The 27927-nt window shown below is 43.0% G+C and overlaps 1 protein-coding gene across 1 annotated transcript in view; it reads right to left on the minus strand.

Moving 5' to 3' along the window:
* Window positions 1–575: 575 nt before the first annotated feature.
* The window catches only part of TMEM45A (transmembrane protein 45A), a 38942-nt gene continuing 11590 nt past the window's right edge, over window positions 576–27927 (minus strand). Inside the window, exons 2-6 of the mRNA XM_038377177.2 lie at window positions 13940–14150; window positions 11004–11216; window positions 10035–10219; window positions 7691–7836; window positions 576–6484 (exon numbers count right to left, since the gene is read on the minus strand). Of these exons, the coding sequence (XP_038233105.1) occupies window positions 6391–6484; window positions 7691–7836; window positions 10035–10219; window positions 11004–11216; window positions 13940–14129 (828 nt within the window). The 5' untranslated portion in view covers window positions 14130–14150 and the 3' untranslated portion in view covers window positions 576–6390. The remainder of the gene's footprint in view (window positions 6485–7690; window positions 7837–10034; window positions 10220–11003; window positions 11217–13939; window positions 14151–27927) is intronic.

Raw genomic sequence — 27927 nt, forward strand, 5'->3', positions numbered from 1 at the left:
TTGTGGAGTCTCCATCATTGGAGATTTTTAAGAGCAGGTTAGACAAACACCTGTCAGGGATGGTTTAGGTAATACTTAGTCCTGCCATGAGTGCAGGGCACGGTACTATATGACCTCTCGAGGTCGCTTCCAGTTCTATGATTCTATGATTTTTGTATTTGACGTTGATAACAGAAGAAATGCCAAAGTGTGTACTTGGAAGCACAGTAGCAAAGGAATCCTCAGTTCCAACATGTGACGAAAGGCCTTCAGCTTGTGTGGCCTTGCTGGCTGGCTGCATGGTATGAGCAGGAAAGGAGAACACATAGCCTGCCATTCCCCTCTAACATGGTGTTCGGCTCTTGTGGATTTGTGCTTTGTACAGACCCAGTGGCACTGCCTCCAAAATGCCTTCTTTCATCCCTGTGAACGGCAAGGAAAGTGAACTGGATATCAAGGCAGAACTGGCATTCAGGAAGTTTCCAGTCAATGAACTCTATCCTCAGAGGGCATTAGACTTGTAAAAACACACACTTACACCTCTATGCAGTCAAGCCTTTCCACTGAAGAGATGACAGACTTCAGCAATGCATAAATCAGTTTTATTTAAATAAAATTACAGGCACGTCTTGTTTGTTATTAAATATTGTGGTTTTTTTAAAGGCACCAATATTTAACAATAACTTAAGTTTTCATTAAAGCACTATATTTTTTAAATGGTATGTTTGTAAACCTGGCAGACTTCCATCCTTTCTCTGAATTCAAACAGAAACTATTGATAAAGGAATGCCAAAGCTCATATTTCTTTAGTGTTAACAGAGAGTAGTGTTCAAAACATAACCAGTCAGGAACAGCCTTTGAAGACACCCGATGAATCTTTCTGCTTTAAAAAAAAAAATTCTTCCTAAAAATATACTGCTTGGTTTCTTTCATTATGCTATTACAACAATATTAGACAGTTTGAGAAAGTGACTGCACCTTTTTATATTATAGATACTGTAAATATATTACAATTTTCCCTTTGCTTTTACTTGTATTTGATCATTTTAATACCAGACATTTGTACAGAAATTCAAGAAGTCTTAAAATTTGAAGCTTTAGCATCTGTTTTTTCCATGTGTCTCCAAATTTGAGACATTTAAATCATCAAATAATTGTGCATGTATTGAAGTTAGTTTCTTATTTTTCTTATCATTTGAAAGTAGGCATTATACTGCAGTATTTGTGGGATAAAGAGACAAAAGCATCACTGAAATAACATTTATTATTCTCACCTTAAGTCAGTGGATGTTGAGGTCTCACCACTTAGTAGGATCAAGCCCTATGTGTTAAAAACTACTCACAATGAACCAGGAGCAGCCAGTTAGTTACTAGCTTTAGAGTAGAGATGGGCCTGAGCTGAAAGATTTAGATCTGGATTTTGAACATTTTAAGGATAGGGGTGCGGGTGTATTCAGTTTTGCAGTTTTGGTTTGGTCCATCACAGAGTTCGTGTCAGCCTTGATATTAATGTTCAGATTCCAACATATGCCAATGCTTGTATTTGTTGAGAGGTAGGGTATAAATTCAATTCCATCTTTACAATAGAGTAAGAAGCTTGTCTACAAGACAGATTTGGTAAAGACAGCATGAGATAGGGGAGGAAAAACTTGGAGGAAAAATTATTGAACATCCTGAACACTTTAAAATCTGTTTTTCTTTTGCCTCTTTGTGATGCCATCTTTAGTAAAAGGAGGTATTTTGTGCATAAAATAAATGATAGGATTAGTCACAAAAAGTGTTGACTTCTAACTTCTAAATTGGAATTCTGGAAGTGTCATTTCTGGAGATTTCTATCTGCCTAAAACAGACAAAATGTACCCAGCTAACCTGGTCATCCAATTCTCAGACACCTGTATGGATCACTCACTAAATCTAGCACAGGGAGCTGTACATGTCCCCTCTCAGCAGAGTATGAATCATATCTGATTTTTCCCTCACAACAACCTATGGCATTATCACCACTGATGGAATTATGCCAGGGTTTAATTACATGAACTCTGGTAATTCCAAGAGTTCGGTGTCAGAATTTTAGGGCTGAGACAGGGAAAGGAGGAGCAAAGAGGCACCCACTTTTAGGGTATGTCTACACTGCCCCTCCAAAAAAGTGTATTCTTCATTTGGTTAGCTAATCCACATTGGATAACTCAGGTTAGAATAGCAATTAAGACGTAGCAATGCTGCTTTTAACTCTGATTAGCACCTTGAGTTCAACCCCAGGCTGCCCTATGGGCATTTTTTTTTTATTATGGTCGTTGTCTCCGGTTCAATGACAACCACACTGAGCCAAATCTTCTGCTGGTGTAAACAGACAAAATTCTTTTGAACTCAATGGAGCTGACTTCATTTATTCCCGCAGAAAATTTTATTTTCATGAGGCTCCACTAGTGTAATTAATGGGAGAATATGGCCCTTCGAGTGCCACAAAAATCCTAGATTTGCAGAGTGGGGTAGGTATCACTTCCTTCTGAGTTTCAACTGCACTATGAAGATAATGTCATGGACTGCAGTATGACTAAGCCCTGCTGATATGGAAATGCCTATATATAAAATGGGGAGCAATGATACTTAACTCACAGGAGTATTGTGAAGCAGACTTCATTAAGGTTTGCAAAGAGTTGCAAAAGCCTCCAATGAAAGGCACTACAGAAGAACAAATGATTATTTAGCAATTGATACCAACTGTGAAGTTTGGATCTGGATCTAAACTTTCCCATCTCACAGTGATGGGTAGTATAAGAATTTAGAGGGAAAGTTTGGGAGTGTTCTGTTCCAAGGTTTTGATTCAGGTTCATATTTATTAATAATCAATAATTATTCTCAGATGTAGTGACAAGTAGCAAGATACTTGGTGGGGACCAGAAGTAATTCAAAGTGACCATCTAAAATCTTTATATTGAAAAAAATACTCCATGCAAGCTGCATTCTGTAACGTTTCCAGTGCTCAGTGAGTTACTGCCCTCTTCTCCTGCTTACATGGTCTCTTCAGGTCAGGGCTTGAGACACATTTACAGTTTTATAGTACTAAGCATTGTTATTGGCAGGACAATGAGAAAGCTTGCATTGCTGCTGCCTGAGCTGTACCTGAGCAAAGTGCTTAATAGTCAATTTAACATGTGCACTATTTTTAAATTTAGTTCAGAGTTAAAGATTTTAAAATGTAGCTTATATTAGAAAAGCTCTGAAAAGCCAGAAATTCTAAAGTGACCAGCTCCAACCTTTAAATAACTGGCAACTGAAGGGAAGATTCCCTGAAAAATTTAGCCTATAGTGTATTTGTGTGCATTTAAAGTTAAAGTAGCTATAGGTAAAGGGTCTTGAGCTTTTCTCCTTATCCTTGGGGTTCCTTACAGCTATAAACTACTTTAAATAATAGTTTTATATTTTTAGAGTGGTAGTCTGACTGTAATTAGCTTTATTTAAGCTATACTTTTTTCTGCTTTATATCAAAGGGACAAGGATAAATGCAGATGAAGCACACAAATTTAGATCCAGATCCTGCCGACCTTACTCACCTCCATCAATGAGTGTGACTGCTTACATAAGGACTGCAGAACTGGGATCTTGCCTTGTAGTGTCTGATGAAAACATGAGAGCACTAAGAGAAAAAAAAGTATGTCTCTAGTTTCAGTCCCAGTGGGCTGGAATTTTTACATTACATTACTGTGCAACTGGAATTTCTACATTACATTACTGTGCAACATCCTGTTTTTAAATGCAATGTGTATAATATATAAATATTAATATTTTAAAAGGATGTATTCTGAAAGCAAGAGGCTCCTTTTGCAGAGTAACTGCCCTACAGTTGATGGCTGCTGTGTACCACTGCCTTCAGAATTCCTATTGTACTCACTTCTCTGGCAGTGGAACCTACAATAACAGCAACTGTTTACTCCTGGGGGAATTTTGCATCACTGTGCATGCACAGAATTCATGTCCCCTGCAGATTTCTTTGCTTCTCCACAGAAAAATGACTTCTGGCAGGGAAGCCACAAGAGCGGTCATGTGCCCCTTCCCAGCAGTGCAGGCAGGTCAGTTTGGGCAACTGGTAAAGACGTAAATCACTGCTGGGATGGGGATGCGTGAGAGAGAGAGAGAAAGAGAGAGAAACACTCTGTTCCTCTCACTCACTATTGCAGCATGCTCAGCATGGAGGGGCAGGCTTCAGGGTGTTTCTGAGGAGGTAGGCGTGGGGCAGGCTCTGTCCCCTCAGGCAGAGCAGAATGCAGCAGCCTGCCTGCTTAGTGTTCCCATTGTCTTTGTGAATTTCCCCAGGAGTATAAAACAAGTGTAAAAGTTTTAAAGGATTCTTTACGTTGCCAGAATTTTCCCAGGAGTATAAAACAGGTGTAAAAGTGTTAAGGCTTCTTTACATTGCCAGAGTGCCCAGGATAAAAGACAGTATCGCCTTATAAATGCTGACGGTGCTTTAGTAATTAGAACTGGTCTAAATTTTTGGCCTGAAAAAATTTTCTATCACAATGTGCTCAATGAACTGTTGGTTACTGACCTTTCAGAGATGGTCAGTAGCCAACATAAATTGTGAGTTTGATTCCCCTGCCCTCATTTGGTCTTCATTTGCCTATGTTGTAACACTGAACATATGGCTGCATATATTTGTTGACTTGAAATAAAGGGTCAAACCTAGCTACATTACTATTAGGCAAGGGGATCTGCTCCCCACTCCCATTCTCTATCCATTATATTGTAGTTTAAATAAATTACCAAAATAATTGGAACCAGAGTGAGTATATTGCCTTATTTTGACAAATAAAAATATGAAGAATTTTGCAGAATTTTAAAATATTGTGAACAGAATTTTTAATTTTTTGGTGCCGAATTCTCCCAGGAGTAATTGTTGCTGAATGGCAGATGTCCAGTCATGACCAATTACTACTATAGACTTTTTGAAGAATGAGCTGTGTTACAGATGTACTTCAAGTATTGAACCCCCTGGGGGCAGTATGCTTCCATGCAATAAGGCTCACTAATGTTCTTTGCCACGTATTAGTCATTTCCTAATCCTACAATTCATATTGGAATGTATCCTTACTGCAGCAGGAGTGGAAGAAACCGGCACCTCTCAGAATCATTTGTACAATACAAATAACTGAACATTCAGAAATGCACAAAGAAGCCTGCGGAGTTGATTTTAAAATGATCACTGTGTGCATGTGTCCATACAGCACTCTATTCTACAATGATCAACATCCTCCAAGAGAGGGCACAGAGAACAGATCGGGTCCCTCAGCTGCAGACTGCGTCCAAACACATATGATGCCATTGCTGAGCACAGCATGTGGATTTGTGCACTGCATCCCGTCATGTGACTGCCCCAGTGCCTTACTGAAATCCCACTAGATTGCAGTATGGGAAAGGAGCTGAATTTAGGGTACAGAATTAACTTGGACGCCTGATGTTGCTCTGTTTGACACACAGAAGCCTTTCTATAAAAAGTTGCTATACTTGCTGTAAACAGGGATGTGGAACTAAGAGTGCTGGGAGTGCAGCAGCACCCCCTGGCTTGATGTAGTAGTAACAACCACATACATGGTTTCCATCATATACAGGGTTTACAGTTTTGTTCAAAGGCTTTCAACACCCCCACTATAAAAATTGTTCCAATGCCCCTGGCTGTAAAGTAGGGTCAATGTACTGCTTGTCAAAGCGCAGGGTGATAGGAATGTCAAAGTCACTGCACTGAGTAACTTCCCCTTATGATGAGCAATCCCCATAGTCATTTCTACACTTATTTGATCTCCTTGCAGAAATGTGGTAGAGCACATGTTGTAACGAACAAAGGATAGACTGTGTAGATAAATGCTACATGGGTTTGCAATTTGCAGTTTCATTTGAAACTACAAGCAAAGATATTCTTCAATATACTTGACAATGCAGATGTAGGTCTCCATCAATAATGTGCTTATTCCATTGTTTTAAAGTTCTGTACAGTTATTTTATGTATATGGCTGGCAATTCAGCAAATTTAGCTTTTTTGATATATTTATATTTGGAAATTTACCAGTTTCTCCAACAGCAGGAGGAGAACATGTTGCTCAGCTATTAATGGGCTGAATTGATTTTACTTGACAAAGTCACCCCATCCAATCTATGTTCAGCTAATAGGAAAATATTTTTCCACTAAAGCGTGTGATGAACAATGTACTAATGGAAACACCACAAATTCATATCAGGCCTACACTTTGCAAATAAGAATCTAATTATGTAGAAGTAAGTATACAGTACTTTATGGATGATACTTGCATAGCGAGTTATATGAAGAACAAATAAGATGGTAAACTAATCTAGAAATGAGGTAAAATTATCTTAATGGTGAAGAAGGCAAAGTGGTAAAACAGAAGTTATACAAAACTAGATTTCATCTTCTGATTCCTGATCTCGTTCAGATGTTTTCAGTAATCCCATCTCCACGGACTGGGCCTGTTTAATCTTTGAACGAACTACCCTGGAGACAGTGAGGGAAAGAAAAAAAGAGGTTTACCACATAATTTTACATTCTAACCTAAACAATGAGTCAAATGCTGATCTGGTTATTGTTACAGGGGACACAAAGTTAATCATTTTTATCATCAAGGAGCCAAAATGACTGATTTATGAGGAAAAACTGGAAGAACTAAATATGGCCAAAGGATGACCAAGCAGGGATATAATTGCCTGCAAGAATGGAAAAGGGTAAACACCAAGGAAGATGATACAACAGGTAGATGGGCTAGACATTGCTGTCACAGTGATCAAGCCTGATTCCTCCAATATACCATTCCACAGAAAATCAGGACTTCAGTGGGGGTTTTGTCAGATTAAACACTGAGACCAGGCACATGGCTATAGTTAGGAATAATGGGATAAAACTGGCCAAAAGAAAATTTAGTCAGGAGAAAACAACGAAGTCTGTTTGGTCTGTGCAATAATCTCCAAATGAAGTGGTAATAGCCATCTGTCTTGAGCCATTTAAAACTGGCACAGACAAGCACTATCTGTCACCACACTGTAGGGACTGCCCCTGTCTTGACTCTCAGAGATCTGGAACTGTGGTTCTCAACTAGGGGTACGCATATCCCTGGGAATACGCAGAGATCTTCCAGGGTACATCAACTCATCTAGATATTTGCCTAATTTTACAACAGGCTACATAAAAAGCACCAGCAAAGTCAATACAAACTAAAATTTCATACAGACAGAATGAGCAAGTAAGCAATTTTTCAGAAAGTACGCTGTGACACATTTTGTATTTTTATGATTTTGTAAGCAAATAGTTTTTAAGGGAGGTGAAACTTGGGGTACCAAAGACAAATCAGACTCCTGAAATGGATACAGTAGTCTTGAAAGGTTAAGAACCACTGATTTAGAAGGTATTTTCCAGCTCTCATTTTTGTAATGCAATTCTAAACAATGTCAAAAGTAGCTCAATTTACATGAGATGCCAGTTAACAGTGGTGAAATACCATTCTGTTCACAAAGTACTTATTTTCCCTTTCACTGGAATGATTAGTTATGTAATGGCCATGAATGAGCAAAGCCTATCTTTATTTTATCGGGGGGATGGGGGACGGGGGGGGAAGACAACGGATTTTATCCCATGAGCCTACAGTCTTACACTCATGCTGCAACTGACACATGGTTCTCCAAAATTTTAGTTCTGTAGTTAACTTACCAGCTGACAATAGTGTAATTCACTGCAAGTATAAGAAAAGCAAAGGCATAATGCCAGCAATAGCACATTGTCAAGAACATCATATTATTGTGATCCATTTGGTTCCATTCCAGTCTCCCATTTGGAGGATAAAGTACAAAACCAATCTGTAATTAAATTAAATTTATTTAAATAACATTCATTTGACATTTGTTCTGAGCCATACCATGCATTATATATCGGGCATAAGTCATATGGCAAACGTTTGTGGATTGTTTTTAAGTGTATTGAAGATTACATCTAAGAACGTTATAATAAAACAATTTTACAGCATCATACTTAAATTAGATTATTTCTAAAACTGCACAAATACTAGCCCTTTTTGCACTCCCCCTTCTTCAAAAGCCTGGTTATTAATAAGATTCTGTTGCAGGATAGGGACAATAATCAGGTTACATTGCAAACAATAATGGCTGGATTTTAATTATTTATTCGTTTCAAGAGAAGGAACTTTAACTTACATATTTTCATAGTTTCAGTGTCACTTTTTATTAAATCAGTAAAGACTAATAAGAACTGTATGTATTCTATAGACAGTGAGTGAGATTTCTTTCCAAAATATTACAAAAATTTAACACACTTATCCAAGCTAGTGCCCCTTATGATGGTGACCTTTTTTTGAGGCATGGACGCTAGTCTATTAGGAGCAACAGCCATCAGATGCTAGCTACTGCTACCTTTGAGCACGGTTTCACTTAAACAGTACTGGTTCCTTAGGCTATCTAGTCCCCTCTAGCATCAGTTCTCAACAGTCTGGCTGAGAACATTTGAGGTGGATTGACTGTATTTTGCTTCACATGCAGAGAATCTGATGAATCAAGGCATTGGTGATACAAAAGGAAAGCTCGCTCATCTTTTACAAATTTGCCACTCAGCAGCCAGTATGTGGTATTCAACCCACACAAAGAATTGAAGCCTGTCATGCAAGTGTCAAAAAAGTGTGAAAAAAGCCATCCTTGTATCTGAGAACTCTTCTGTTTTTCTACTTAATTCTTTGTGTTGTCTTGTCTAGGACAAGATAGAAAAGGAAAGCTAAATGACTACATCTAACTATTCTGTGAAACTTTTTAGTCAAGAGAGAAAACTCATGGAACAACAAAATACAGCAGTAAGTTCTGAGACACTGGACATTTTTCTTGAGCTCAATTATGGAAAAGTTTGCAATTGAAGAGGTTTCTCTTTTTGCTAGTGCAAGTGTTTAAATATTTGATTTGGTGCTAAATGTCTAGTTCTTCTAAAGAACCCTACACATTTTCATTCACCATGTCCGGCCAACATGTTTAAAAAAAAAAAAAGGAAACCAGTCTAGACATAGTGGAAAGAAAAGTTACTGTAGCAACCACAGTTCTCCAGCATAAGATTGCTGATATTCCTATTTCTGTTATTAGACAGCAGTGATTTATGCAATGAGTATTTACCACCATTTCTCTCATGAGCACACTGTGCTGAGAGTAGCAAATTAATTGGTGTATGGCTACTAAATACCAACTAAGTATATGGAATGACAAAATGGTGACAGGAATGTCTATTAGACTTTTAAGAGGTAATGTTAGTGACTGATGCTAGTGCCCACATTGCTGAAGTATTAAAGTTTGGGGCACTTGTTTTACCTGTTCCACTGCCAAAGTTTTGAAACTGGCAAGCTGGGCTTGGAGTGATGAATCAGGATCTAGAGTGATCACTTGAGATGTTTTTTAGGAAACAGAGAGATGGGACCAATCCAACACATTCAAGATACTTCTCCCTTTCCTTCCTCTTTACAGCAATGCCAATGAATTGTTCACATGGCCTTTCCTCCATCTTCTACCTTGACTGTGCTTTGATGAGCATTTACATATTAATTTTCCTGCAGATTTTCTGAATTGTGGACTAACTTTATCTGTAAAAAACATTGCATTCATGTAGCACCACTAAGTAACTGTTGGTTTACATAGTTCATACAGTATTTTTCAGGGTTGGGATTGTCTAGTCATTACAGCAAAGGACTGAAGCTGAACTCCTGGCTTCTATTCTTAGTTCACTCATTGAGTCAATGTCTGGCCTTGGGAAAACAAATGTACTGGTAAAATGGCTTCCCCATCTGTAAAATGTGTACTAAGCACTTCTATATCCTTGCAGGGAAATTCAGGATTAGTCGTTATTTATGAGTGGTTTGAGATCTGTGCATAAAAGGCACTGTGTAAATGCATAGTAGGTCACATCTGAAGTGGAGATGCCATAGCATGCCAGTGGAGAAGCAGCAAAGGGGTAAAGCAAGTATTACAGTCAAAGGAGGGAATCCTAATAGCTGGAAACACTGACTCACCTGCCAGAGCCAGCTACCTTGCAGAATGCAAAGACTTGTCCGGAGCATCTCAAGGACAATGCTGCCGCGGAAGAAGACTTCCAGAAATATGCAAAAGGCTGCTCCAAAGATAGCCACTAAAAGTAACTGATGAACATGAAAATCCAGCATGGCTCGCCCATGTATGTGGTAATAAAAGAGAAAACCTGTGACAACATAGGAACTGATCAATCTTTTAAGAGAGAATAGTACAATACCAGGCATTTGTTTTAATGATGTCCAACAGTTCCCCTCATCTCCCACTAGAAACTGTGAACTGTTCCTTCTGTATCAAGCTCCCTTTAAAATTTTTATTCCAAAGTGAGTTAAGTTTAGAAATGCACAAAGATATTTATATTATGGTAGCACCCAAAGGCCCCAGTCGGGATTAGGCCCCTTTGTACTATAAAACGGAAGCAGACACAAAAGGAGGGAGAGGGGGAGACATGTAATTGTACATACATACATGCTTTTATAATCAGGTTACAGTTATATAGTAAGAACACCATATAACACTGAGGCTGGGTGCAGCCAGTTTGGAGGACAGCAGGAAAAGGGTGTTGATTCCTCACCACATTTCCCCTGTGACTCTCCCCAAAGTCCAGCCCACTACTCTGATTGGGAAACAGGGAGGGGATTTTCCCTATAATCCTTAATTAAAAATGGGATTAACATAAAATATTTCTAAACTGTCTCTAAAGCGTAACAAAGGTGATGCTATAATACACTCATTTTGTTTTCCGTATACTTACTTAAAATCTAGACGGATCAAGGCTGAGATTTTTCAAAGGAGCTTAAGGGAGTTAAATGCCCAACTCCTATTAAAATTTGGGAACTTAACTCCCTTAGGCTTCAGTTTCAGTCCAAATAATTGCTACTTTAATAATACATAATATTTGGTTGATTGGCCCCTCATTTTCCTCCAGGTTCTGAACACACAAGTAAACTCACCTTCAATGAAAACTGCTAATGAAAGCATCATCCTATCCAAGGCCACTGGCAATGCATTGGTGCCATGAGCCACAATGTCAACAAGCCCTGAGATGCTGTAGAAGAGATACATGGTGGCATGCTGCCAGTTCATCAAGTGATCCCAGTGTTTTTCCTCATAATTATACAACTTCAGATGAGGCCCATCAGGAACAAACTGCTCAGCTAGCATACCTGCATATGAAATAACAGGGGAAGCATTCACTGGTGGCTATCCTGGAGCTTAATTAGGGCACAGACGGGTTTTAAAAGTCTTTAGCCATTCAGTAAAGACAGTACTTTACTCAGCAGCAGCAGGCCAGTCCTGCTATTGTCCTGGTATCATGCAGCCATTAACCGTGCAGATCACCACTTTATGTTGCTTTCTAATCAAACATTTACTATTGTCTGTGATCATCTGACTAAATCTTTAACAATCTTTTTCTCTGGATACACAGTGGCTTAAGAATGGGTTTAACATCTCGATTCCTTAGATTAGAACCACCAGTTCAAGACCCAGCAGGGACACCTTAGCCTTTCACCCCTCTGCAGTATATACATTGGTATGCCAATTAGTTGACTTCCTGGGGATCTTTCCTATGATGCCTTAAAGGCAAGGAGAAAAGGAGTACTTGTGGCACCTTAGAGACTAACAAATTTATTAGAGCATAAGCTTTCGTGAGCTACAGCTCACTTCATCGGATGCATCCGATGAAGTGAGCTGTAGCTCACGAAAGCTTATGCTCTAATAAATTTGTTAGTCTCTAAGGTGCCACAAGTACTCCTTTTCTTTTTGCGAATACAGACTAACACGGCTGCTACTCTGAAACCTGTCATTAAAGGCAAGGGTTCCTCTCTGCTGTGTATGGGCATTAAAGCTCTAAGGGGACTTTTTGCTAAACGTAGGGATTTACGCTGCTTTTTTTGGACAGCCCCTCCAGCCCGAACACAGTTATGTAGCTACAGCCCTCCATCCCAGTGAAGACTGCATTTGAGTGGTATTTTGAGTGTACACGGTAGTTTGTGAAGCACTTTGTGTTCAGACACTCTATACATGTAAATATATATTTTAAACTGAAGATTATATGCAGCATAACGGATCCCACTATCCCCCTATAGGATACAAGTTGTTATATTAAGGGGCAAATGCACATTTTTTCCAAATTTGTTTCAGTGCCATACACATCCACGTACTCCAACGCTGGCGCTTTCATTCCTTCTCCCTCAGTCTTTCCTCTCCGCTCTTTGGACTGAGAGCTAAGTTACAATACAGTAAAACAATACATTGCTGCAGCAAAAAAGAAAGCACCAATTTAGTATTTTGCATTCCAACATAATATCAACTCTACAGATCTCACAGTGAATCTGAAGAGAATTTTTCTGTAAGGGGATAATATATAATTGTACATATTTGCTCGCAGAGTATTTCAAATTATGTACATACAGCATTACTGGAGTGCAGCCATCTCTGGGGTGGAGGGCAGTAGCCAACTGGAGATGTGGTGTGTGAGGACAAGCAGGAAGGAGACTGTGACAGAGCAGAAGAGGACAAAGCCCATGTCTTATTAGGAATACCATGGAATCTTTATTATCCCTACAAAGCAAATAGCTAAAAGTAACATTGTGGCCCCATTTCAATATCTAAGTCTTGAGACCACACACAGTGAGCTCCCAAATACTCAAGTTACCTGCTTCCCAAGGGAAAACTGCTAAATTAGACTGTGCTGTGATTTGAATGAGGCAAAGGTTTCAAATCAGCTGCTTAGTCCACTAAGCCATCGGGTCTGGCTTTTATTTTGCTTTGTTTCTAAGCCATTTCATAACAGAATGCAAAGTGGCAATCTCAGGTAGTGATTCTGCTGTTCAGAAGGTTTGGTTCTTTTAAAAAAGGGTAGCTATTTTCACTTCTGAGTTTCACCAGGTAGACAAAAAGAAAAGGAGGACTTGTGGCACCTTAGAGACTAACACATTTATTTGAGCATAAGCTTTCGTGAGCTACAGCTCACTTCATCGGATGCATAGGTAGACAGCATTCTATATTCACATGTTATATTAATAATTCAGTGGAAGCCAGTGACATCTGAAAGCTGGTAGGCGCTCACAGCAATGGGCAGAAATCATAATGAAGTACATTCAAAAAGGGCAAGCACTGCCCACCCTGCCTGCAGTTGCCAGTTTGCATATGAGAGCCCCAGGTCAATGACCACACATTTGCACCACAACCTCTATCCCAACCCCTGAACTGGCAAACTGATATGTGTGAGAGTGTGCGGATCTTAAAGGGGCTTCAAAATTCAGCTTTAGACAGGAAACATGTTTCAACCTTAACTATGTGTATGATAAAACCCATTGTTTCATGTTCTCTGTGTGTGTTTATAAATCTCCCCACTGTATTTTCCATCGAATGCATCCGATGAAGTGAGCTGTAGCTCACGAAAGCTTTTGCTCAAATAAATTTGTTAGTCTCTAAGGTGGCACAAGTCCTCCTTTTTTTTTATGGAATGACTGAATGTGACTCCAGTTATTCATAGACTATAAGGCCAGAAGGGACCATTAGATCATATAATGAGACCTCTGTATATATGTCTTCCACAGGCCATGAAATTTCACCCAGTTACACCTGTATGAGCCCAATAATTTGTGTTTGGCTAAAGCATATTTTCTAGAAAGGCCTCCAGTCTTGATCTGAAGACATCAAGAGGTGGAGAATCCACCACTTCCCTTGGTAGTTTGTTCAAATGGTTAATCACCCTCACTGTTATTATGACATTAATTCATAGGCTTTAGTTTCTTTTTTAAAAACAATGACCAGCTCTATAATAAGACTGACAGTAAATAGAAAATTTTAAAAGAAAAATATTAACTAGCATAGCCCTCATCTTTTTATTCTGTCTCTTTAAAATCAGAGTCTGACTTACCAATCAGGGCAAATACTGCTTTGACGATCCCCTCAATAAATTCCAAGCGCTGAAATCCTGCCCTGGAACCAAGGTAACAAGCATTCTTGTTCTTTCGACAGACATGCTTTAGTGGGTACTTCACTGACCACCAAAAGCCAAAGAGGAGGAAAAAACTCCCAGGCAGAGCATGACCTTTGAAATTGCCCATGTCTCTCTATAATGCAAAAACCTGAAGAGAAACACAGATTGCTGACTCAGTAAGGTATTTCTAGGAAGACTAGCAGTTATAATTTGATATATGTAGGCTTCAATTTTCAAAGGATCCTAAAGGAGTTAGTTGTCCAAATACCACTGAAATTCAGTGGTATTTGGGTTCCTAATTCCCTTAGGCTGCTTTAAAAATCCTAGCCCGAGTCTTACAAGTTTACAGAATTTTGCAAAATGAGAAGGATTATAAAATTTCCAGGACAAGTCATTCTAAGACAAAAAAAGTTACACACAACATTCCAGGTGTTGAGATTATACTGGCAAAGAGATCAGTGAAAGATAGTATAAATACTTAGAGCCCATTTCTGCCCCCTGCAACCCACTAGTGAATGCTGAAACAGCAATGTCATTCAGATCAGCAGATTGTGGAGCAAATATGGATTAGATTTTTCACTTTCGCAATAATGATCATAGAATTCCCATCGTATGCAGTCGATCTGATATAAATAGAATACGAAAGCTCTAGAATCTTTCCTTTCTCCTTCTTAAATACCACCTTATACAGCCATTTTCTATCTGTGGTCTGTGATCCACAAAGTACACACTGACTGCCCATGTAATGTTGGCTGGTCACGTAGTGTCAGCTCTACTTCTTGTTTCCAACTGCTAAACTCCATTACACGCTAAAAATACATCAGATACCTTCCCAATAATATCTTTCCATCGAACCAGTGGCTGAAGAGGCCACAAGGATGTTGCCCAGTTGCATGTGGAGGGGAGGAGACCCACATAATCACAAACGGGAAGGGAAGAGATCCTTGAGACAGCTTACTAGCATTTGTTCTGCCCTGTTGGAGCAACAGAGAACCCCTGGGCTAGAATACAAGAAGTCCCGACCCACACAGAAATTACATTGGAGTGTGTACAAAGGAAGTAAAAAAATGTGTCTAACATAGAGGAAAGATCTGTGAGATAGTTATTACCAAACTATCAGAACAGGGAGATGTGGCATTGTCTGCCAAAGCAAGTCCATTTCTTGATCTGCCCAGCAGAGATCACCACAAGCACCAATGCTTAACCATTCAAGTTTGGGAGTGAGATGTAATTTTAAGTTTCAGAATCGCAGCCGTGTTAGTTTGTATCCGCAAAAAGAAAAGGAGGACTTGTGGCACCTTAGAGACTAACAAATTTATTTGAGCATAAGTTTTCGTGAGCTACAGCTCACTTTATTGGACGCATTGTTAGTCTCTAAGGTGCCACAAGTCCTCCTTTTCTTTTTATGTAATTTTAAGAGATTCTGATTCAAAAGCTCCTCACTTATGCATGCATCTTTTACACTATTCAGCAGCACCTTGCTAGTTTGGTCTTACACTCTTTGCAGCACCAACTCGATCTGAAATTCTGGGGACAGGAGATCCCTCTCTGTGTTTTGATCTCACTGTATGCCATTCATTAGAAATGTTTTATTCAGTCTTATTCATCATTCACTGCAGGTGCAAAGCCTTACTGTACACCATACATCAAAGCAAGATACCGGATTAGAGATGCAATTAAATCCATAAGAAGCCCTCAATTAAAGGGAGATTACAATTACAATATGTCTGGTTCAAATGCAGATCAGCATGTTACTGCCATATTTAGTACATGGTCAATAATACCTGAGACTATAAGAATAAGCTATTAAGCAAGGTAATAAGAAGACTGACATTGCAAAAGTTTTTTCCTGCCCTAAAACATGTCCAGATAGCCCATTTCCAATTCATATTTCTCTTTCAAAGTAAGAAGGGGGGAAACCACACTTTTCCAAATAGGGGAAACAGAAAATGAGTACACATAAGTGCTGTCAAATGCACAAAGTAAACAAACTAAGCACACATAAAGATAGATGATCTCTGATCTTTGAAAAAAGAAAAGGAGTATTTATGGCACCTTAGAGACTAACAAATTTATTAGAGCATAAGCTTTCGTGAGCTACAGCTCACTTCATCGGATGCATTTGGTGGAAAAAACAGAGGAGAGATTTATATACACACAAAGAGAACATGAAACAATGGGTTTATCATACACACTGTAAGGAGAAAGAAAAGGAGTACTGGTGGCACCTTAGAGACTAACAAATTTATTAGAGCATAAGCTTTCATGAGCTACAGCTCACTTCATCGGATGCATCCGATGTAAATGCATCTGATGAAGTGAGCTGTAGCTCACGAAAGCTTATGCTCTAATAAATTGGTTAGTCTCTAAGGTGCCACAAGTACTCCTTTTCTTTTTGCGAATACAGACTAACACGGCTGCTACTCTGAAAACTGTAACGAAAGTGATCACTTAAGATAAGCCATCACTAGCAGCAGCAGGGGGGGGGGGGGGAAAGGAGGAAAACCTTTCATGGTGACAAGCAAGGTAGGCTAATTCCAGCAGTTAACAAGAATATCAGAGGAACAGTGGGGGGTGGGGTTGGGGGGAGAAATACCATGGGAAATAATGACAGGTTTCAGAGTAGCAGCTGTGTTAGTCTGTATTCGCAAAAAGAAAAGCAGTACTTGTGGCACCTTAGAGACTAACAAATTTATTAGAGCATAAGCTTTCGTGAGCTACAGCATCCGATGAAGTGAGCTGTAGCTCACGAAAGCTTATGCTCTAATAAATTTGTTAGTCTCTAAGGTGCCACAAGTACTGCTTTTCTTCATGGGGAAATAGTTTTACTTTGTGTAATGACTCATCCATTCCCAGTCTCTATTCAAGCCTAAATTAATTGTATTGATACAAGTACTCCTTTTCTTTTTGTGAATACAGACTAACACGGCTGCTACTCTGAAACCTGTCATTATTTCCCCATGGTATTTGGTATTTGGTATCCCCATGGTATTCCCCACCCCCCACTGTTCCTCTGATATTCTTGTTAACTGCTGGAATTAGTCTACCTTGCTTGTCACCATGAAAGGTTTTCCTCCTTTCCCCCCCCTGCTGCTGGTGATGGCTTATCTTAAGTGATCACTCTCCTTACAGTGTGTATGATAAACCCATTGTTTCATATTCTCTGTGTGTGTATATAAATCTCCCCTCTGTTTTTTCCACCAAATGCATCCGATGAAGTGAGCTGTAGCTCACGAAAGCTTATGCTCTAATAAATTTGTTAGTCTCTAAGGTGCCACAAGTACTCCTTTTCTTTTTGCGAATACAGACTAACACGGCTGCTACTCTGAAACCTGTCTGATCTTTGAGTTATACAGCCAGGTGTCACTTGTGAAAAAAAATCAAACAGAATTATGCTTTAAATTGATGTGTCCCCTATAAATCTGTATCTTCCAGGTCCCCCAAAAATCCATACTCATCAGCTACAGCATACATGCTGCTTGTTATGTCATACCCCTCCCAGTTGGATGTCACAGCACACAATGGAAGGAAGGATGTGGGCTCGTAGACTTAGGGAGCAGTCAGGTAAATTATGCTTTAATACTCTTAAGCAGATTTGAAAGAGTCAGTTGTTATTCAAAATCCTCTGGATATGAAACAAGCCATGCAGTAAGTGGAACATTATGGTTTCATGCATTCGTTTGTGCCTTTGAAGACCTAAATTAAACTCCAGTCAGAGTTAAAACATCACTCAGGCTATTCTGTAGTGCAGAGGTCCCCAAACTGTGAGGCGCACCCCCCTTAGGGGGCACAGAGGAACATTCGGGAAGAAGTGGCTGGGGCCTGGGCCAGACCCAGCAGGAGGCATGGAAGGAGCCCCACCCAGCTCCACTAGTGTCACCAGCCCCAGCTGCTGGCTCTGCTCCTGGCCCCGCACCCAAGGTTTCACTCCTGCCCATGTACCTGGAGTCCAGGCTGCCGGCCCTGCACCTGGGACCCTGGCTAGCAGCCCTGCCCCAAGCTGTGGCCCCAGTCTCGGCCCCCTTGCCCCCCTCCCGGAGCTGTGGCCCCACTCCCGGCCCCAGGTCTGCGGGAGGGGACAGCTAGGGGTAAGGTGGGGCACAAGGTTAAAAGTTTGGGGATCACTGCCCTAGTGACTATTTGTTCACACCACACTAGTATGGTACACAGGACTGGTTACAAGTCCCAGGGCTAGATTTGCCAGACAGCACTTCTTAGTGTACGGGCAATTTGACTCAAGTGGCATGTAACCAGGATTCATCACCAAATTTGGTCTGCTGGTTGGATCATTAGCTTCCCCAGCTCGGGACAGGTATTGATGGGCAGCGTGACATGAACACTGATCCATGCTCCCCCAGACAGCACAAAGGCATACTGCACAGAGAAGCTAACACACTGCCTGGTTATTCACAAAGCTTTGTTAGTAGTTTTTAAAAGTACTGTATTAATACCTCTTTTTAATAATGAGAAAATGAGGCAACATATCCTATATTGGATCAGGATACAAACTACTGTCAAGTTGGAGGATACAATATATGTGTGTAGCTCTCCTTCCCTGCACATTCCTTTGCTACATCATATGCCTTGTAATTTCCTGTGTTTATCAAACCCTGGAGGATGTTAAACTAAAGAGGACAGTCAACCAAAAACACTTTTAAAAATGATGTAGAGTAGTGAAATTCTAAGGCCTCCCTCCTTTTCTATTCATCCAGGCAGCTTTATGAGAGAAGCACATCCACTACCGAAGTCCCCATTAGAAAGTCTGCATTTGTCAAGTTACCACAGTGATATTCATAACAATTTTTCCTTCCCTCTACTAATCTCTGGAAATAACTGTGGGATGCTTATGACATCTCGTATCAAATGCAGTACTACCACCTACTCAGTTATTCCCCATTTTGTAGCTGTGCACTTGATTTTGCCTTCCTAAGTGAAATACTTTGCACTTGTCTTTATTGAATTTCATCTTGGTGAATTCAGACCAATTCTCCAATTTGTCAAGATCATTTTGAATTCTAATCCTATCCACCAAAGTGTGTGTCTAATGGTCTCCACTCAGGGTCTTGTTGGGAAGCGTGGCCTAGTGGTAATGGCCACAACCCTGGACTGCCAAGGGGGGTGTGGGGTGGGGAGCCCGGCCCCCCCACTCTACCGGGCTCCAACCCAAGGCCCTTTTAGCTACCAGAAACCTGGCAACCAAGACTACTTAAGGTTGTCCTCCCTGGGCCTCTTTCTCTTGTCTCCCCTCCTGGGGTCACCTCAGTCCAAGGCCTTCGCTCACTTCAGCACTGCCCGTCAACTGACCTAATTCGCTGCCTTTTAATTCCTCCAGCAGATGGAGCATTTGCTGCAGGTGTGGCAGTGCGGGGCTAGCTGAGCCCAAAATGACCCTTTAAGATCTTGTTGCTCAGTGTGGGGTTTGTACACCCCATCACACACCCTCTCACTCAAGATGGAGCCTGGGAAGTTAGGGCCATCCAATTGCACCCCCTCTTTCCTGGAAGAGAAGTCAGCATTCTGGTGGGCTTTCCCAGCTCGATGCTGAATTTAGAATGCATAGGGTTGGAGAGACAGGTACCAGCACATCAGTCGGGGGTTTGTGTCCTTCATGGTGTTTAACCATCTTAATGCAGCATGGTCAGTGATGAGTTTGAATGGGTTTCCCAGGAGATAGTATCAGAGTGAGTCTACGGCCCATTTCACTGTCAAGGCCTCCTTCTCTATGACACAGTAGGCTCGTGGGAACAGCTTGCGGCTCAAATAGAGCACTGGATTTTCCTCCCCCTTTATTTCCTGAGATAAAACAGCGCCGAGTCCCACAACGGAAGAAACTGTCTGCAAAATGAATTCTTTGGAGAAGTCTGGACTGAATAGGACTGGTTCTGTACAGAGGCGTTCCTTCAATTCTTGAAAGGCCTTTTCAGAACCTCGGACCAGTGTACTTTCTTGGGGCTGTCATTCATGACGAGATCTGTGAGAGGGGCTGCAATCATCGAGAATCTCGGTACAAATCAGCGGTAGTAACCAGCAAGTCCCAAAAAAACTCCTGACCTGTTTCTTGGTGGTAGGTCATGGGAATGTCCTTGAGGGCCTGGAGTTTATCTATAAGGGGCTGGATCTGGCCTTTCCCAAAAATGTATCCCAAATAGATGGTCTCCTCTTCCCCAATTTTACATTTTGCAGGATTTGTTGTGAGTCCAGCCTGTCGAAGGGAGCGGAGCAAAGTTGCCACTTGGACCAGATATTTTTCCCAGGTTCGGCTGTAGATGACTACATCATCTAAATAGGATGCGGCGAATGAGTTATGGGGCTGCAACACCTGACATTGGAATGTCGTGGATGCCCCATGGAGTCCAAAGGGCATTGTTCAAAACTGGTACAGACTGAATGGAGTGGCAAAAGCATTTTTTTGTGTGATTCTGGTGTGGGCGGGATTTGCCAATATCCCTTTGTTAAGTCTAAGATGGTGATGTACTGAGAGCTTCACCCAGCCGGTCTAGTAATTCATCCCCCCGGGGCATGGGGTAGGCATCAAATTTGGAGATTGCATTAACCTTCCTGAAGTCAAAGTAAAACTGGACAGTGCTATCTGGCTTTGGGACTAATAAGACAGGGCTTCGCCACTCGCTGTGGGATTCCTCAATGACCCCAAGCTCCAACATGGTCTGGACTTCCTGTTTTACTGCCTCACGCACTTTCCGGGGAAGCGGCCAGGGGTTCTCCCAGACGATCTGTCCAGGTCCAGTCTGGATGTGGTGGTGCGTGAGGTGGCTCCTTCCTGGTAGGGAGGACAACACCATTGGGAAGGCTTTCACTAGGCTCTGCACCTGGGCTCTTTGTTCAGGGCAAAGTTGTTCCCCCACCTGTATAGCCCCTGGGGACAGGGCGTAAGGTTCTTGGGGCCCCGGTTCTGGCTCTGGGGAACATGGGGTGATGAACAGACTTTCTCGTTCTTTCCACGCCTTGAGCAGGTTGATGTGATAGACCTGGGTGGGCTTCCATTTGTCAGGCTGTCTAACCTCATAATTGACTGGTCTGACTTGGTGCACAATTTCATAAGGTCCCTGCCACTTGGCCAGTAGTTTAGACTCAGTGCTCAGGAGTAGATGGAAGACCCGATCGCCTGGCCTGAAAGTGTGTACCCGCACTCCCTTGTTATAGGAGCATTCCTGGGTTTGTTGGGAGGTGGGGAGGTTTTCTTTAGCCACAGCTCCCACAGTCTCAAGTCTCTCCCTGAGTCTCAACATGTACTGTAGGATATTTCGAGTTCTCGGAGATTGTCCTTCCCACATCTCCCGGACCAGGTTGAGTATTCCTTGGGGCCGTCTCCCATACAGGAGCTCCAGTGGGGAGAAGCCTGTAGAGGATTGTGGGACTTCCTGAATGGCAAACAGGAGGCAGGGGGGGGAAATCAGCTGATCCCAATGGGGGAGGTCTTCTGACACAAACCTTTTCACCATATGCTTCCAGGTTTGGTTGAAACGTTCAACCAGGCCATCTGTTTGCGGGTGATAAACGGACGTACGGAGGCTCTTTATTCTCAAAAGCTCACAGACCTGTTTCATCAAGGGGGCTGTGAAATTGGTGCCTTGGTCAGTGAGAATCTCCTGGGGAATTCCTATTCGAGCAAAGACTTTCAAAAGTTCCATGGCAATAGTCTTTGCATTGGTGTTACAGAGTGGGATTGCCTCCGGATAGTGAGTTGCAAAATCAACTAATCACCAGTCGGCGTTTGTATCCGGTGGCACATTTTTCCAGGGACCGACAAGGTCTATCCCAATTCGTTCAAAGGGGACATCGATGACCGGGAGAGGGACAAGGGGGGCTTTCATCCCCCCTTTTGGCCTGATTAGCTGGCATTCTGGGCAGGAGTCACAGAAGTTTTTAACTTCTTCATGTACCCAAGCCAGAAGAAGCAGTCTAAGATCTGAGGCAGAGTTTTCTCTTGTCCAAGGTGGCCTGCGGAGGGGACGGCACCCGCCAATCACATGACTTCTCACCGATGCAGCCGAGGGACAAGGAATTGTGAATGGATTTCGCCCATCCAATGGTCCTTTTCCAGCTGATATAATTGTTTCTTTTTGAGCTCTAAGTGGGGGTACTGTGCAGCCCGGTGGGGATCTACGACCTCGCCATTAATCACTCGGAGTTGTTCATATGCATGGGTCAAGGTCTCATCCTCCCTCTGGTCCTTCACAAAATCCATCTCTTGGGTCAGTAACTCCCCTTCCAGGAGCGGGATTTGTAACGTCTCCTGATTGGGCGGATCTTCCGGCAGCACTCCCTCTTGGCAGGAACCCCCCTCCTCGGGGTCCTGCTCCTCCCCTACTCCCACCAGGGTCACAGGCCGGGGTTCCCTGTCAGCCCTGCTTCCCCCAGGTGTTTCCTTTGGGCTCCAGGGAACAGGTCTACATCCCCTCAATAGGTCAGAAAAGTGCTCCCAATCCCGACCCAATATAACAGGGTAGGCTAGGGTTAGGGCTAGCCCTACTATGAGCAGCCTTGTGCTATCCCCTATGGTGACCTCTACCGAGGCACTGGGATAGGGTTTAATATCCCCGTGAATGCACTGCAGGAAGATGGTATCTCTGAGGGCTTCAGAGTTGGGGACCAGGGTTTGACCACACCCCACATCTACTCGACCTATGACCTCAGTTCCATTTATTTGTACAGGAACTGTTAATTTTGCTGGGGTGCGCTTCTGGGCAGGGCTCTCTGCCATCCATACTTGCCCATAGCTGCATTCCATATAGGGGCATTCCTGATAATGATGGCCCAGACACCCACAAGAGAAACAGGCCCCCATGGTTAGCCCTAAGACTGCTGGTCCAGACCAGGCCTCAGGGAATGTCTTCCCCCAGGTGCTTGGCCCCCTCGCCCTTCCTGGCCTCTGGACAGGGCAGTCGCTTGAGGATCCCAGACTTTATGTTCAGGCTGGGGCTGGAGGGCCTGGGACTTCTTCCAGGCTCCTAGCCCTGGGCTCAAAGCCCCTGATAAGAGGGGGCTTTGGGAAGCACCCTGTCTAGTTTCTGTCTCCCCTGGCTGGCTTCTCCCTTTTGTCGAGGAGCCCCTCTGGAGTCAAGCAACAGCTCGGAAGTGGGAGTTAGAGCCATCTCAGCTGCCAGATAGTTTTCCATCAATCTCACAGTATCGGTAAGTGATTCTGGTCAATGTCTGAGTATCAAGTCCCTACCCCCTTTCAGGAGGATTTGGGCAAAGTGCTCCACCAGGATGAGTTCAGCCACCACTCCTCCGGTCCGCCCTTCAGGCTTTAGCCATCTCCAACACAGATCTCAGTTTCTGGGCAACAACCCGGGGCTGGGCACCTGGAGGGTACCTTTCACCCCAGAACCTCTGGCGAAGATCTCCTCAGTAATGTCGAGGTAGTCCAAGATGGCCGCTCTGACCTGGGGGGTAGTCTCGGGTGCTCTCTGCATCCAGTCCCAAGTATGCGGCCTGCGCCGTTCCCGTTAGCTAGGATGCCAGCAGGATGACCCACTGGTCAGGTGGTCATTGCGTAGCCATAGACACCCACTCAAATGTTGTCAGAAAAGCCTCGGGGTCATTCTCTGGGCCCATCTTTGTGAGCTCCACGGGGACCGGCGAGGCTCCTAGGCTTGGGCCCAGGTCCCCTAATGGGGACGCTCCTGGGACTGCATCTACGCCACAACTTGTTGAACTAACCTTTGCTGTTGTTCCTGTTGTTGGGCCCCTAAGTCCCGAACCAGTTGCTGCTGCTGGGTGGCCATTTGCTGCAGGAGTTGTTGCTGCTGCTGCTGTTGCTGGGCCACCTGCTGCTGCTGCTGCTGGTTCTCAGTCATCCATTTCAGCCGTCGATCCAACGCCATCGTTGCTGGCCGACCAGCCCACATTGTTCTAAATCAGGCTGTTTGGACGCCTAGGTCAGTTCACCTCCCCTTCTCTCAGGGGTGGGATCAAATATCCATTCTCCACCAATTGTAATGGTCCCTACTCAGGGTGTAGTTGGGAAGCGTGGCCTAGTGGTCATGGCCACAACCGCAGACTGCCAAGGGGGCTGTGGGGAGGGGAGCCTGGCTGGGCCCTCCCCATCTACCAAGCTCTGACCCAGGGCCCTTTTAGCTACCAGTAACCTGGCCACCAAGACTACTTAAGGATGTCCTCCTTGGGCCTCTTCCTCTCATCTCCCCTACTGGGGTCATCTCTGTCCAGGCCTTCGCCTGATGGGAAAATCCAAATCCCAGGGAAGCAAGAGGGAGTCGCCACTGTCCAGGGCCACAGAATACTTCCCTCTCCGCTTGTCTCTACCGAGGGTCCTTCCTTTCCTCACAGAGGGCCCCTTTGGGCAGCTGCATCAGAGCCTTTCGGTTTCCACTCTGCTCTGCGGGAGCTGTGGGCTACAGGTCTGCTCACCTTCAGCACTGCTCACCAATTGAGCTAATTTGCTGCCTTTTAATTCCTCCAGCAGATGGAGCATTTGCTACAGGTGTGGCGGGGCAGGACTGGCTGAGCCCAAAATGAGCCCGTAAGCCCTTGTTGCTCAGTGTGGGGTTTGTACACCCCATCACAGTGTGCAACTCCTCCCAACTTGATGTCACCCCACAAATTTTATAAGCACACTCTCTACTCTACTATCCAAGTCATTCATGAAAATATTGAATAGTATTGGACCCAGGACTCACCCTTGCAGAACTCCACCAGATACATCCCCCCAGTTAGACAATAAACCATCAATAACTACTCTTTGAGTATGGTCTTTCAACCAGTTGTGCACCCACCTTATAGTAATTTCATCCAGACCACATTTCCTGAGTTTGCTTATGGATAAGGCTACGATTTAATTTAGTCATGGGTATTTTTAGTAAGTCATAGACAGGTCACAGGCAATAACCAAAAATTAAGGGCCTGTGACCTATCCATGATATATACTATAAATACTCCTGACTAAATCTTGGGGTGGTGGGGGGGTGCTGCTGCAGGGGGTGAAAGGGCGCCCCAGGGAAGCTGCTGCTGGGACGGCCCCCAGGGCCTGCTGTCTGGGGCCGCCCGAGCAGCAGCCGTCTGTGCGGCTGTCTGTGTGGACATCCTGGCGGCTGGCTGCAGATTCGCTCCAGCAGCAGCTGGTGCAGCTCACCCCGAGGCTGCCAGAGCAGCAGTCAGTGCAGCAGGCTGCGGGTCCACTCCAGTAGCGGCCGGCGCAGCTCGCCCCAGGGCCGCCTGAGCAGCTGGCCCCAGAGCCAGCTGATTGGGCAGCCCTGGGGTCAGGCACACAGGCCACTGCAGAAGTCATGGAGGTTGCAGAAAGTCACGGAATAGGTGACTTCCATGAACTCTGTGACAGACACATAGCCCTACTTATGGAGAATGTCATGTAGGACTGTGTCAAAAGCCTTAGAAAAAAATCAAGATATATGATGGCTACTGCTTTCCCCCATCCATTAGGCCAATAAACCTGCCAAAGAAGGAAATTAGGTTGGTTTGGCATGATTTGTTCTTGACAAATCCATTCTGGCTATTCCTTATAACCCTATTATTGTTCTGGTCTTCTGGGACCTCACCTGTCTTCCAGGAGTTCTCAAATATAATTGCTAATGGTTCCAAGATTGCTTCAGCTAGTTCATGAAGTACCATGGGATGAACTGGAGATGAAGATGCCTTAGCAGTGGAAGTGTGTTTTATCCCATGTTTCTGATACATTAAGCAGAGATGAAGCTTTCAAAGTCAATGAGCATCATGCTGCTGATCACCTACACAGCTCTGAAAATGTGCTCCCATGGGGCTACTTTGGAGTTGATAACAAGTGTGGCAATACATGTAATACTGATCTTAGGTCAAGTATAACTGTGGCACAGAGGTGCAAGCCCATATTTTTAGACAGGATCACTGGTTTGGGGTGCCTATTAGACCGTGAGCCACATTTTCAGAGGTGCTGAGTATCTGTAGCTCCCTTTTAAATTCAGTTGGAATGAAAGATGCTATATCCTTATGAAAGTGAGGCCCAAGGTGCCTCAAATTGGACAGGGAAAAGCACTACACATTCCTGAAATGTTTGGCCTAACTGACTTACCCAAGGCGATCATGAGAGCATCAGTGTCAGAATTAGAACTCAAGCACTCATCTCCCAGTCCTGGGCTCAGACTGCTCCTCTTCATGAGTCAGTTACTTCTGTGAGTCCATACCCATGTCCCAGCATGTAAGTTTCCAGTTGAAGGGGGGTGGGGAAATTTGTTGTCTTCCTTTTCTCTTTTTTCAAAACATGTACTTTGCATTAAAAAAATTCTCTCCCCCCAATTACAATTTAGGTACAAGAAAGATCTGCAATCCAGCAGCACCACCTTTGTGCAGAAGAAAAGAATTCATTCCCTGCTCAGAACACATAGCTGTATCTATCACCTAACCCTTTCAGTTCCTCCAATCCATCAACTCCTCATCCTTCAGTGATGGCCCCTCACTCCAAGTCTCCTCCACTTTTCAGTCCTCCTTCACCCAACCCTGCTGCATCTGCTCCTGTTCCCATATACCCACATCATCTCTGGAAGAAATCCAGGGACAACACAGACTTATTCCACTACAAGCTTCTTCTCTTCCATTATGACAGGTTTCAGAGTAGCAGCCGTGTTAGTCTGCATTCGCAAAAAGAAAAGGAGTACTTGTGGCACCTTAGAGACTAACAAATTTATTTGAGCATAAGCTTTCATGAGCTACAGCTCACTTCATCAGATGCATTCAGTGGAAAATACAGTGGGGAGATTTATATACATAGAGAACATGAAACGATGAGTGTTACCATACACTCTGTAACGAGAGTGATCACTTAAGGTGAGCTATTACCAGCAGGAGAGCGGGGGGAAAAACCTTTTGTAGTAATAATCAAGGTGGGCCATTTCCAGCAGTTGACAAGAACGTCTGAGGAACAGTGGGGGGTAGAGGGGGGGCATAAATATGGGGAAATAGTTTACTTTGTGTAATGACCCATCCACTCCCAGTCTCTATTCAAGCCTAAGTTAATTGTATCCAGTTTGCAAATTAATTCCAGTTCAGCAGTCTCTCCTTGGAGTCTGTTTTTGAAGTTTTTTTTGTTGAAGAATTGCAACTTTTAGGTCTGTAATCGAGTGACCAAAGAGATAGAAGTGTTCTCCGACTGGTTTTTGAATGTTATAATTCTTGACATCTGATTTGTGTCCATTTATTCTTTTACGTAGAGACTGTCCAGTTTGACCAATGTACATGGCAGAGGGGCATTGTTGGCACATGATGGCATATATCACTTCCATTAGCTCTCATGTCAGAGCAGCTGCTGCTCTGCAGACATAGGATATCAATCAATTTGCGAATTTGGAACCTTTCATTAAGCACTAAATTATCACAGGAAACAAAAATGTAAATAGCAAGTTCAACTTTGTGATTTCATGGGATATTAGTGGTTTTTTATATATATTTTATTTTATTTAGAAGGAGCGTGGCTCTACAATCTGATTAGTTCTACAATCTGACGATCACTTGGACCTTCATAGACTAACTTATTTCCAAGTGCCACAAAATGCTAACTTGGAGTTCTTCACAATACCTGCATTAGGCACACTGGTTTTGGTCTTGTGCTAGCAATTTCAGTTCCATATTCCCTCCATGAAGAAGTACATCTTCCTACTTGTCTCTAAACCAACTAAAGTCACTTCACTGAACAGTCTCTGTGGCATTATAAATACCTCTTGCTCAACCAGAAATCACACAGTCCACAAAAAAGACAAATAATATACTAAGCCATAATGGCCACTATAATCCTATGACTCCTTAGAATTCTATGCATGCTCACACACCAAGCATTGCTGGTGCACATGCTAGCAAGATGCCAAGAGAAGAGAAGGCTTTGTTATCTCAGCTGATGACTTTGAAGTCAAAGCCCATCTTGGGAGACGTAATATGGCAGAACATATAATTTGGACAGT

This window comes from Dermochelys coriacea, chromosome 1 (assembly GCF_009764565.3).
Source record: "Dermochelys coriacea isolate rDerCor1 chromosome 1, rDerCor1.pri.v4, whole genome shotgun sequence".
Classification (NCBI taxonomy): domain Eukaryota; kingdom Metazoa; phylum Chordata; order Testudines; family Dermochelyidae; genus Dermochelys; species Dermochelys coriacea.